At 36.2% G+C, this 11619-nt stretch overlaps 2 protein-coding genes across 3 annotated transcripts; both read left to right on the forward strand.

The window, feature by feature from the left end:
- LOC18588731 (mediator of RNA polymerase II transcription subunit 17) lies at window positions 1171–5879 on the forward strand. Of its 2 annotated transcripts, XM_007013329.2 has the most exons (8): window positions 1171–1357; window positions 1448–1658; window positions 2277–2390; window positions 2575–2660; window positions 2825–3212; window positions 3293–3760; window positions 3859–4179; window positions 5278–5879. In XM_007013329.2, exons 1-8 carry the CDS (start codon window positions 1269–1271, stop codon window positions 5602–5604), a joined length of 2004 nt encoding a protein of 667 aa, XP_007013391.2. In that variant the 5' UTR covers window positions 1171–1268; the 3' UTR covers window positions 5605–5879. The 2 variants fall into 2 exon arrangements, with proteins under 2 accessions (XP_007013391.2, XP_007013393.1); XM_007013331.2 differs by lacking the exons at window positions 1171–1357; window positions 1448–1658 and adding an exon at window positions 1994–2083.
- On the forward strand, window positions 6944–11168 carry LOC18588732. The gene is made up of 4 exons (XM_007013334.2): window positions 6944–7972; window positions 10229–10393; window positions 10483–10534; window positions 10626–11168. The coding sequence occupies exons 1-4, from the start codon at window positions 7716–7718 to the stop codon at window positions 10713–10715; spliced, it is 564 nt and encodes a 187-aa protein (XP_007013396.1). The 5' UTR covers window positions 6944–7715; the 3' UTR covers window positions 10716–11168.

Genomic DNA, 11619 nt, shown 5'->3' on the forward strand with positions numbered 1-11619 from the left:
ATTTCAACATATTTGCATCACCGATTGTGCAATATGCTAACTTCCTGCTGGAGGCCAAAACTAGGCACAGGTCACGAGTAGGATTCTTGGCTTATGGCCAAAGCCTTCTCACGGTTCTGTTGATCAGTAAAAATGAAAAAATGGGTTAGAAAGTCAATGTTCAATAGGGCAATGCCGTATGTCCATGGATCACTTCTAGAAAACATTTTACCGAAACTGATCAGTTCAAAGTACGTAGTTGTTGAGAAAGAAATTGAATTCAGAAACCAAAACGTCATGGAAATTAACGTGGCAGGCAGCCATCCGGAAGCAGGCATATCTATGATTTTCAAATGCTGTCTATATCAGGTCTGCAACATGTTTCATTTTTCAAACATTGTCAATCTTTGTTAAGTATGATCAAAATCACGTCCACTAAAAAGTTGTACTTCGAGCTGTGCACTGTGAACAGAATATATAAAAAGCATTTTGCATATAACCCGGCCGGTTAGACCTAAACTTTTATTCAAAATTTCACCCTCTAACCATGGAAAAACTCTGCTATGCGCTTGGATTTATTAAAAACATGAAAGAGAATGAAAATATAATATGCAAATGGGAACAACAAACTTTTTCAAATGACATACCCCGTGGCCTTCCATGCTTACACTGCTTCTCCTCCTGAAAATGATGGATAAAAAAAATTAGTGGAATTATGATTTAATTACGTTCAAATGGTGTTCTTCTAGATGGTGAAATTATATCAACAACATCACAAAATTAGTATGACACGGTTTTTCAACGTAAATTTGATTAGTCGTATAAAATATTACTCAAATTTGAATGTAATACACTTTTTTTAATTTTATGTGAATGTTTTCGTAAATTTTATATATAATGAGAAATAAATTTATTTCATATATTTTAATCTACTAGTTGAAATCAAAATTTCTAAATTAAATTTTTAAATTTAACCTTAAATTTTTTTTTTGAAAATTAGGTTATGTTATTTATGCCCTTTTTTTAATTATTTCTAAATGTAACATTCTCCTTTCTTGGTTAATTGGGTTTGGGTTAAAAACACAAATTAAATAAGCCTAAGCCTGCTTCCCTACTGGGCCTTCCCCTTCTATTCTCCAACTTCAACAAAAGGCCCTATCCATCGTTCAATCCTGAAATCCCATGGACAAAACGGACTTTTCACTTCTTAATCTCTGTAACACTGAACTCCCAACGCTTTCTTCTAGGGCTCGATTCAAACATTTTCCCTCAGATTTTCCGGGAAAAAAATGGACGGAAACCTAGAAATCTCCCTGGATAAGCTCCCCGTTAGAGCCCTCGATGCCATCGAAGAAAACGGCGTCGAACGATACCCTCAGTAAGCTTTTCTTTCTGATAAAATTCCTTCTTCATATACTTTCCGCTGCGTGCTGATGGTGTTTCTTTTTTTAAATGTTGTGTTGTGTAGCGAGTTAAGCTACGACGAGAAGCGAGTGTCGCTGATACGACGAATAGACTTCGCGTGGGCGTTGGAAACTGACGAAGAAAGGGAGAGGAAGAAGAAGCAGAAGAAGAAGAACTCCAAAGATGCTACCGCAACGTGGCAGTGGCAGAGCATGGTTGAGAATCTCCAATTGGCTCACCAGGAGCTCTCCGTTATCATAGACCTTATCAACACGGTAAATTCCGTAGCTATTGGTGGTTTACTGAGGTTTTCTTTCGTTGTTGCTTTTGTTGCTTACTCCTGTAAATTCTCAAAAGTAGAATTACATTTGACTGAAAAAGAGTAAATAATTAAATGAAAGATTAGGTTAAGAATAATTGCTGGATACAAAGTAAAAACATGCATTTTTAATATTTCGAGTTTGTAGTCTGCTTTTGCTTTTGTATTGAAACGCAAGCAATAAGTTAGTAAGGCAACTAGACATTGTGTATGATTATATAAATTTTACTTGATTGAATTTAATGCCATTATCTGGCCTTGTTTCAATTTTTTAAACTTTTTTTTTCTTCTCAAGTAAAAAATGAGAATCATCACAGTTGAAACTTGGTGTCCTGTATTGCGGCATCATTGTTGTTGGGCTTGAATGCTTGAGCTCTGAAGGTAAACAGGGTTGTAGGAAACATTTCTTTTTTGTTAGTGAATTCAAAAGCTATAGGTGAAGTTTTGTTTAGCTTCTTTGTCCAGTTGTGTTTCCGTTTCCTTGATATAGTGAGTTCAAAAATGTATAGTGCTGCGTTTTTGAATGTTATATGAGAAGTCATTTAAATCAAATTTTTATTCTTTTTTGTTAAAGGTGGAAGCTAATGATGCTGTAACAGTGGCTGGCATGACAAGGCCAAAACCATTGCCTAATGAGGTCCTGTCTGATCTTGCTGTATCTGCTGCAACCAAGCTACAATGTTACCGGGTATTCTTCTCCTTTTTCTTCTGGGAAATAGAAGTGATGCTCTCAACTCTCTGTTCAATTTAAGTTTGAGTTGTATAACATATGGGGTTGTAATTACCCTTTTCATTGAAAATATGCCTATTTGTCTAGGTATTTATTGAAACAATTTTGTGATTTCCTGTTGAATTTTACTTCTATATTGCAGCATCTGGGTAAATACTTCAAACAGTCTGCCAAAGCTTTGGAACAGCAGATTGCTAGGGAAGCAAGATTTTATGGTGCTCTAATAAGGTATCCCTCTGCATTCATGTAAAAGAATATTTATTTGAAATGTTGATGCTATGATATTCCATCTTCTTGACTCATTATTCTATAAGCTCATTTGTGCGATTGATATTGTGCAAGCCTAGTTCGTTTACATACTCCATTTTTCTTATTTCCTAACAAGCGGATAGATTGCAGCAAAATTGGAAAGTTAAACGGCAACGAGTGGCAGCTCCGTCTTCCAGCAACGAAGGCTTCACTATTGATCTTTTTGATAATTCATTATATGATTCAGCAACAATTTCTCGTCCTTCCTCTCTATCTGTCATTCATATTGAACATGATTCAGCTGGAATGCTGGCTATCAACTTACCTTCAAATTCATGTCACTCTCTTCATTTTGGTTTTCTTGGTGTGCATTCTGCTGATATCCCAAAAGAATCAAGTAAGATTAAGACTCATGGCTCAGTTGATCAGACCACAAGAGACTCTCAGAAAGAATCAATGAGTGATGATGAGAGTGTTAAAGAAACACATTTGCTCCTTCGGGAAGTTCATCAATCAATCTTTAATGATCAGGTAGATTTTGCTTTCTCTTAGCCCTTTTATGACTTAATATGCTTTTATTTGTTTACTATAATTATGTTTCTTTGGTTCAGGTGTTTGATATGGTGAATCGTGAAGCATTCAACCAATCTGCTGGAGTCAATGTAACTGGAATACGAGAAAATTATCTACAATTGAGCATAGGTCAAGGAACCTCTCTGTTCATATCACTTGTGCCATCTAGTAAGGGCGATGATCAGGCTGTTGACACTGCCAATGCCCAGAATTTGGAGTCTGCAATTGTATCTTTGGATTCATTTGATGATGTGAAATCAGGAGAAGGAAAACATGATATTACTGAAAAGAAATGGGGTTTCCCTAATCGTATCAGTTGTGAAATATATCTACAGCAAATTGTTCATGAACATGCATTCATAAAAGGGAAGGATAGACCAAATTCATCTGGTACTCGAGTATCTGGTCAATCAGGAAAGGTTGGATCTGGTCTTCTTGGTCATTTCAGTCTGTCTCTGGCTCATAGAATTTTTTCGAACAGAGTTCTTATGAAGCTGGAAAATGTGGTATTTTCCCTATTAATCATTTGACATGGATTAGTGACTAGTTTTCTTTAGATTCCATTGTTCTTACTTTTTACTATGACTTTCCATGATATCTGTAGGTTTGTAGGGTCCCATATCTCCATTTGATGACCCATCCTACTTGGCATTCTCGGACATCTTCCTGGACAATCTTTATGAAAGTTCCTCAGTCCATTCTTCATGTGGAGTCCCAATCCCAAAAATCAGACTTCCAGAACATGAAGGATGCTATAAAATCACAATTTCGTACCAAGGTGGTGGTGAATGATGACCGTATCAATGTTGAAGGGGAAGGTGCTCCTAATGTTGTCGGACTGTTCAAAAGAAGTTCTGAGGACATATGTTCTGTAAACAAATATGACTGTGACTTGGCTGATCTTCCTGTTATAATACTGCAGCAGGTAGGTTGCTATTGTCAGTTTCTAGGATTGCTACAATCTTAAGACTGTCGATTTATTGGGAAACAGGTTATGAAGTTCTAAATAGATTGTCCTGCTGATACGATCTGCATCTCATTTGATATCTGATATACATTTAAAGCAATGAGGCTGCCAAACGACCTAATATTGGAATAATAAGATTAAAATGATTGCTCCTCAGCACTGACATAGAATTATAGATATATTTGAAATACATGTATTCTACTATCATTTTGAAAATGTCTAAATGTACTCTCTGTTTTGCATAGTATAAATCATTACTTTTCCTGTGCTGAGAGGCTGAAATGAATCTTTAGTCATAGTTACTTTACTGAGTTATGGTTGAGAGAATACCTTTGTAATTTGAGCAAATTTGAAATATGGTGTGGAAGCTATACCTTAATGGAAACGTCTGCTGAACCTTGGTGGTACAGAAGTTCTGGTTCTGCAAAGCTGAAGATTTTAAATTATCAGAATCAAGACAAGGATGGCATAATTTATGCTTAGAAAGTTAAAGAGGGTAGTGCAAATTCCTCAACCTACTTGGTTGTGTGAGCACCAATCATGTGATTACCCTGAGAGTTTTTACCTAAACTGAAGTGATTAGATATTAATGTGGAGAAAGAGGTGCCTTTGCTTAAAGAGGAAGCAGGGATGATAGAGAAGCATGAGGAGAAAGTGAAATGTGAAAGGAAAAGATGTTTACCTTTTTCTCAGTGAGAAATATGGCCCTATTTCTCATGTTTGCTTTTTTCTGAGCTCTCTCCTACCAAGCAATGGAAACAATGATTTTTATCTTCCATTTTCTACCCGCTAGCACCCATTTTTATCTCCTAGCAGATAAAAATTTTAGTTATTGACATTAAAATAGGTTGTTGTTGCATAATCACTAAGTAACTGTGAATTTGTCTATTTAACTTTTGTTATTTGGCGAGTTTAGTGTAGGCTGTATGCTGCTGTTCAATCTTGTTTACTCACATTCTTCTTGAGGTGTGATCAGAAGATGCATGTATTTGCTTGTTTAGGTATTTTACTGGTATAGTCCTTCCATGTGATTGACACGTCTGACTCTGGCTACAGGTTGCAAGCCAAGTTATTCGTTGGCTTCATGAGGAAGCTCTCATGGTGGGAATAAAAACAAATCGTGATTTTCTGTGCTTGACTTTTGAGCTAGAACAGGGGGAGACTGTTAGCCTGGTGGCCCATGTGGACCCAGAAGACATTCAAGGCTGCATCTCTTGGTGGTTAGTGATGGAAGATGGATTTGCAGAGGATTGGAAACTTCAAATGGACATGTCTGATGGTGCATCCGAGTATAGAAAGTTTTTGGGGCATTTATCTTTGGACGTGTTATACTCAACATTAATGGACTTGGTTAGCTTGTGCGGTGGAGGTGGAAACCATTGAGCCTGCATAAGTTTCTTCTACATTTCATCCCGTTCAAGTGGTTCCTATACGCAAATCAACATTACTTGTAATATTAGTTCCTGTATGATCATGAAAGTAATTTCACTCTTTGGTTCTCTTTACTAATAGATGACTTAAAAAATTTTACTAATTGCATGGATTGTTGTAAATGGGCAGCTGGATAAGAATTGATGATTGTTGTTGATGGTGACGATGATGAACTGGTTAGTGTTCAATCAGTGTGCAATCCAAAATCAGCAGTATCCTTTCTAGTGTAGCATCTTTCAACTATCCTCGGAAGATTTGTTCATATTTGTTTCTCTTCTCCAACTCATCTAGCGTCCACACCCTGTTTGTGTCTCGCTACGCGTTGCTTGTATCTTTCTGGCCAGCTATTGGGAATTAGGAATGGAGTGTTTTACTCATTGACTGTCACAGGTTAGAGCTGGTTTAAGGTTACAGGTTTGGACGAAGAAGGCCAGGTTAGATCGCTTTCATTTCGTTAATTGTTGACCCAAAGAGAAAATGTCACTTTCATTTCAAACAACAAACAAAGAAGAGTTGGCCAGAGGTGGCATCAGAATTGTCAGAACGAGCCTTCATGTCCAAGCAACCTCCCTGGGAAGTTCTCCGGAGTCCTGACTTCACATTTCTGTTATATGAAAACGATGGGTGACTTCAGGTTTGCTGTTCTTTTTATTCATTAATCTGTTTATATCTTTCACTTATTCTTCGCTTATAAGGATTAAATTTGACTTTATGCACATGTAATACAGAAACCTTTTTTCTTCTCGTATTTCATTTTTCTACGCTTGACAAGAATTGGAGAAGAAATGAAGTGCAAATTTAGAAATGATTGAAATAGCATGTGCCTTTGCACCTATATCCCAACTTCCCCAAATTCTTAACGGATTTTGCAACTTTTGAATGACAGGTTATCGATCTTATCCAATTGTCCACCCGTTCCAGCTCAGTTTGAAAAAGCAACATGCCCTTTACTTTAGGCAGCTGGAATTGGAAGATAATCATATGCTTATCTTTAATGAAGTGGCGGCCAAGCATCCCCCCACCCCCCACCATTCTTGCTTTTCAATCTAGCATCTAAACTAAAACACAAAAAGACCTTCCTTTCTTTCCCATGATGTAAGAAAGTCAAAGCAAAAGAAACAAAACCATTGACATTCAACATTCCCACCAATCACCTCTCGCCACGTGATCAAATATCACCCTTACGTGACCAAAGATCAGCGATCATCATTGACTCCATTTTATGTTAACCACCAGGTTAAGATTTATTATTATAAAAATGATAACTCTTAGCTAAAACCAAAATATAATTTCCAAAAAGGTAAAAAATTTATAGAAGTTCCCCACCACGCCCCCCGCCCCAGCCCCAAAAAAGAAAAATATGAACACATTCTTTCTTCGAAGAACAGGAAACGTATCACTTCATGACTTCACCGTTTCATCTCCTTTTATTCCGTTTGAGACAGATCCTCTTCGTCGTCACCCATAAAACGACACATAGTTTAACGAACAAGTTTCTTTCTAGCAGGGAACTGAAAACACCAAAAGACTAAACTACCCATTTGGGTATCATTTATTAAACCAATTTTTGGCAGATTTTTTTGGTATTTTATTTATAAAAAATCTTTGGCATTGATGACCAGAATCAGGGAAACTATTACGTGGGTATCGAGGAGAAGCTGAATCTGTATCTGGGTTTTGGAGATTTTGTGGGGCTTGTAGATGGGTTTGTAGTGACACTCTTCATTTTTCAAAATTTTTTAAAGATTTTTTATTGAATTCTATTAGATGATAAAAATTGAAATTTGCTAGCTGGGTTCCTTGAGTAATTTCATTTTCCCTCTGGGTTTTCATTTTTCATTGATTTTTGTTGAGTTTTTAAATTCAATTTCCTTAGAGTTTTGATTCAAAAAGTTGTGATTTTGACATTGGAGTAGGGTTTAACAGTAAAAAGTACGAAATTTTACTTGATTCTTTGTGGAAATTTCATTCCAGGAAGCGGGTTTTTTTAACAGTTCTTTGAAAGATTGATTTTTTTTTTCTCTTTTTTGAGGGAGTTCGTGTTGTGTCAGAGGGTGTAAAAAATGTCAGGTGGGACACCAGGTGGTGGTGGATATATGAGGCAAAGGCATAGTCAAGGCTATGCATCAGGCAATGAGGACCTCGAGGATGACGCCTGCTCAAGGCTACATCCTTTGTCACCGGCAACTCCGAGAAGTAGGACGTGGACTGAGATTCTGGAGAATGTGCTTTGGGTTGGTTCAGCATTGTTCATTATCTACTTTGGTGATAGACACTCCAATTTGATATATCTATTGTGGCACGATGAGCGAATTAGAAGGTAAGTGACTGGATTGAATTTTATACTTTGTGTGGTTTAGAGTACTCAAATTTTGCGTTTTATGTATGATTTATGAGATTTAGTTGTTAGTTAAGTGCTTATTCTTGAATGTTGTTTTTTGGCTGTCGAATAGTTGCTAGTATCCTGTTCTATATAATTATGGTATCTGAAAACTTGTTATGGCCCTTGACAAGTCTCTTTATTCTCTTTGCTTTGGATGCTTCAATGACAAAGTGCCTTGGAGCTAATTAAAATTGTAACTGAAATGGGAGAACCTAGTTAAAAACAAAAATTCCTAAGGGCTCCTGAGATTATTGGAAATGCTGCTTTCAATTGGTTCAGAAGTCAAAGTGCTCCGGAGCCATTTGCAAATTGTAGCTGAAATGCAAGTAGTGCTTGAACCTCTAAATTGGTGGACAACAAAGTGGAACTACATTGCTGTTCCAGAGCTCCAAGTATCCATTTCAAGTGCCGCTTTGCACTTTGGTGTTAGCTCTATTTTGATATCAATCTTTTGGGTTGCTGAATGATTGTTTGTGTGCCGAACATCTGCTCATTCAATTTTAGCATATATGGGAACTTATGTACACAACACGGGATGGAGCAGCTCAGAAAAAGAGGCTACTCTGTTGTGGATAAAGATATTAGATTTTTTTGTGGATTTATTTAAATGTGCAAAAAAAAATTGTTTAAAAAAACTTTACCTTTTGGGATAATGTTTGTTTTAAATTTTATAGGGGAAAAAACTGATTAATATGAATACTTTATGGTCAGTAGGAAACCTGTAATCTCTAATCTTCTAATTTCTTCTTTTCTTCATGTATGTGAGCAGGTGACTGTGTGTATGTTTGAATTCGTTTTTGCATGTGCACCAAAGTGATGAAACCAAGCACTTTATGAACAAGCATATTTTTACAAGAGAATGGAAGAAATGTATCCCTGATTATTAGCTAATTGAATTTGCTTATTGAGTATTTTAGTGCACATGAGTAGTGTTTGGTTTATTTTATGTAGTTTTCATGATTAAGATTTTATCATATATGTCACACTGTTTCCTATACTATGTCTTCAGGATGAAGGCTTTTGGTTGATAATTGCGAGATGATGAAGAAATATCATGTGTTTGGTGTGTTTTCCTATTTATCATGTACTTTCCTCTCATGTGATGAGGCACTTCTTTTAACCTGGGACTTTATAATGGATATGACACAAGACAAACTAAAAGGCAAAATAGTTTTATCTAGCTAGTTTTCATGTTCCGACTAAGTTGAATTTACTAGTATCAATCATTCTGTACAATCTATTATGGCACAGAACCTGATTATAGATCATGATATAAACTAAATTTTTATCTTTCGAGATCAGAGAATCAAATGTCTGAATGATGTGATCATGCAGGATCATGCATTTTAAGTCCTTCACATGGCTTTCACATTATGTTTGCTAGATATGTAGACATGTTGACTACATTGCTAAAAAAGTGAAGTTCGATCCTACATAGTGACTAACAGCCTACTTGTGGGAACCTTTGAATTTAATACACAATTGTCTCTTTGAGTTCCGTCAATTGCGTTTTAAAAGTTATGCTTCAAGCCTCATTCAGTTTTTCTATCAAGAAAGTACCACCATGATTAATAATCAATTGCTAACATAATGGAGATGATGGGCTTGTTAGGAATTGGGATCTTAAATTATTGACCTTGTGCAAGTAATGCAATTTACTTTTCTTTCTTGTTGCGACTTCTTCAATGATATCATGACCAATGGAAAATTTACTGGTAGCATCTTTACCCCCTTTGAATTAGAGTAGTATTTTTCCTTATCTTTGTTCTTTTCTCCTGGACATTTTAATGTTAAATTGGAGTGATGATGAGACTGTTTTCACCTTGTTCCACGCTCTTAACATCTATCCAGATATCTCCTCTGGCTGTGAATCAAAACTCAGTGATTTGAGCATCTTCTTAATTTTATCTAACATACAATGTATGAATTCTCTGTAATGTAGCAAACATCAGAACCCTTTATGTTTTAGGTAAATTTTGTGATAACATGATTCTTCTGAACAATCACAATCATCCTTTTAGTTATAATTTGCAACTTGCAACATTTTCTCGATTTGTAGTTTGCAGTAATGATTTTTTATTTCATATTCAGTTTGTAGTTGCTCACAGCTCAGCATTGACATATTGTGTAGTTGTTCATGGGTGTGATTCAGCTTATATGTCTCCCATCTTATGTCATTTAATATGTGTGCAGAATGCCTTTGTACCTTGGCTTGGTAGGGATTGGATTGAATATTGCCATCTTCTTTTATACGAGTATGTTGGCATGGAGTGTAAGGAGGTTTGATGAAAAGTGGGAATTATTAAGCATATCAGCTTTGCCAATTATTACCTTGCTTGGACTTGTCTCCTTTTGCTTGTAAGGGAAACAATTGTGTTATTTCTTCATATATTTGTTGGGTGGCATATGTACTTTCTTTTCAAGTTTTGCTAATATTTTTAATACAGGCTCTGCTTTGCTCTGTGGCCGATCTGGGGTTTCTTGACCCTTCCTCTTCTGGTACATATCACCGCACTTATTTTGTTGTTTCACTTGACTGATATTATACTTGTGGAAACTGTCTAATTTTCACTATTTTGTTTATCTGCAGTTCACACTGTTTATGGCTGGTTTGGTTGTGTACCCTCATATCATGATTGAGACATTTAGGCCACAAAATGAATTTTTCCGTACAGATTAAGCTTTCTGGTATAAAGACAGTACTGACTTACATAAAGACTTACAATCTAGAAGATGGATAGTTGGCAGCATCAGTTATAGGCTGAAGTTTTGTTTATCGTTCTGTCTTTGCTTCTCATGACAACGTTTTGCCCTGTCGATGCCAATGATGATACAGCTGATTGTCTTTTATCAGTCAGTGATTTTACATTGAAATGTCGACCCTGCCTCGATGATGCTTGCTGCACCTTATTATTGCATCTTAGGATTTTTGAGTTCTATGATCAAAAATGGAGGGCAGGTCTCTTCAACTTTTAACTTTTGTGTTCATCGTATTTTTCTTTCAGATAGAAATTCTTTTGCAGTGAACCACATCACTTTCGCTGAGCATTCCCTTGTGTTTCTGCAATGTACTGGTCTGAAAGAAAGAGGATATAACGAAAAAGAGTGTGGTTTTCATATTACAGTGTGAAAATTTAGCTTTCTTGTTATAACCACCAATCTCGTGTTCCATGTTTCCCTTTGTCAATTAGTTGCAACTGGGCGATGATTTCATAAATTCTGTACTGATGACCAATTTGAAGACTGAAGAATCAGGAAGAAAAGCCTTAGTCATACCTAAAGTCTTGAAAAATGAAAATAATGATGATCCCAAGTCCGGAAGAGTAAACCCTGAGCCTGACTTGTCTTTGAAATTTGCTTTCTCCTGGATTTAGACAGAGTGGAATTACCTGATGCTTTCACATAATCAAAGAAATTGTGGCAAGTGGAGTTGCGTCATCAATCAAGCGAAAGTCATTAGGTTCACAAATCAACGACTAATAACATGAATGGAAAATTTTATAAGAATCTCGTGATAGAATAATGAATGCTTGGCATTTTCTGGGGAAAAAGAAAGAAGAAAAATCAAGCACTGGAATTCTGTT

Source organism: Theobroma cacao, chromosome 9 (genome assembly GCF_000208745.1).
Source record: "Theobroma cacao cultivar B97-61/B2 chromosome 9, Criollo_cocoa_genome_V2, whole genome shotgun sequence".
Lineage (NCBI taxonomy): Eukaryota > Viridiplantae > Streptophyta > Magnoliopsida > Malvales > Malvaceae > Theobroma > Theobroma cacao.

What these genes read in the sequence shown, in the direction of transcription:
- LOC18588731 (XM_007013329.2), top strand. Translation starts at nt 1,269, where the DNA reads ATGGACGGAAACCTAGAAATCTCCCTGGATAAGCTCCCCGTTAGAGCC. An exon ending in TTTTATGGTGCTCTAATAAG is followed by an intron (nt 2,661 to 2,824) that starts GTATCCCTCTGC and finishes ACAAGCGGATAG; the next exon opens with ATTGCAGCAAAATTGGAAAG. An exon ending in AATCAATCTTTAATGATCAG is followed by an intron (nt 3,213 to 3,292) that starts GTAGATTTTGCT and finishes TCTTTGGTTCAG; the next exon opens with GTGTTTGATATGGTGAATCG.
- LOC18588732 (XM_007013334.2), top strand. Translation starts at nt 7,716, where the DNA reads ATGTCAGGTGGGACACCAGGTGGTGGTGGATATATGAGGCAAAGGCAT. An exon ending in CACGATGAGCGAATTAGAAG is followed by an intron (nt 7,973 to 10,228) that starts GTAAGTGACTGG and finishes ATATGTGTGCAG; the next exon opens with AATGCCTTTGTACCTTGGCT. An exon ending in GGACTTGTCTCCTTTTGCTT is followed by an intron (nt 10,394 to 10,482) that starts GTAAGGGAAACA and finishes TTTTTAATACAG; the next exon opens with GCTCTGCTTTGCTCTGTGGC.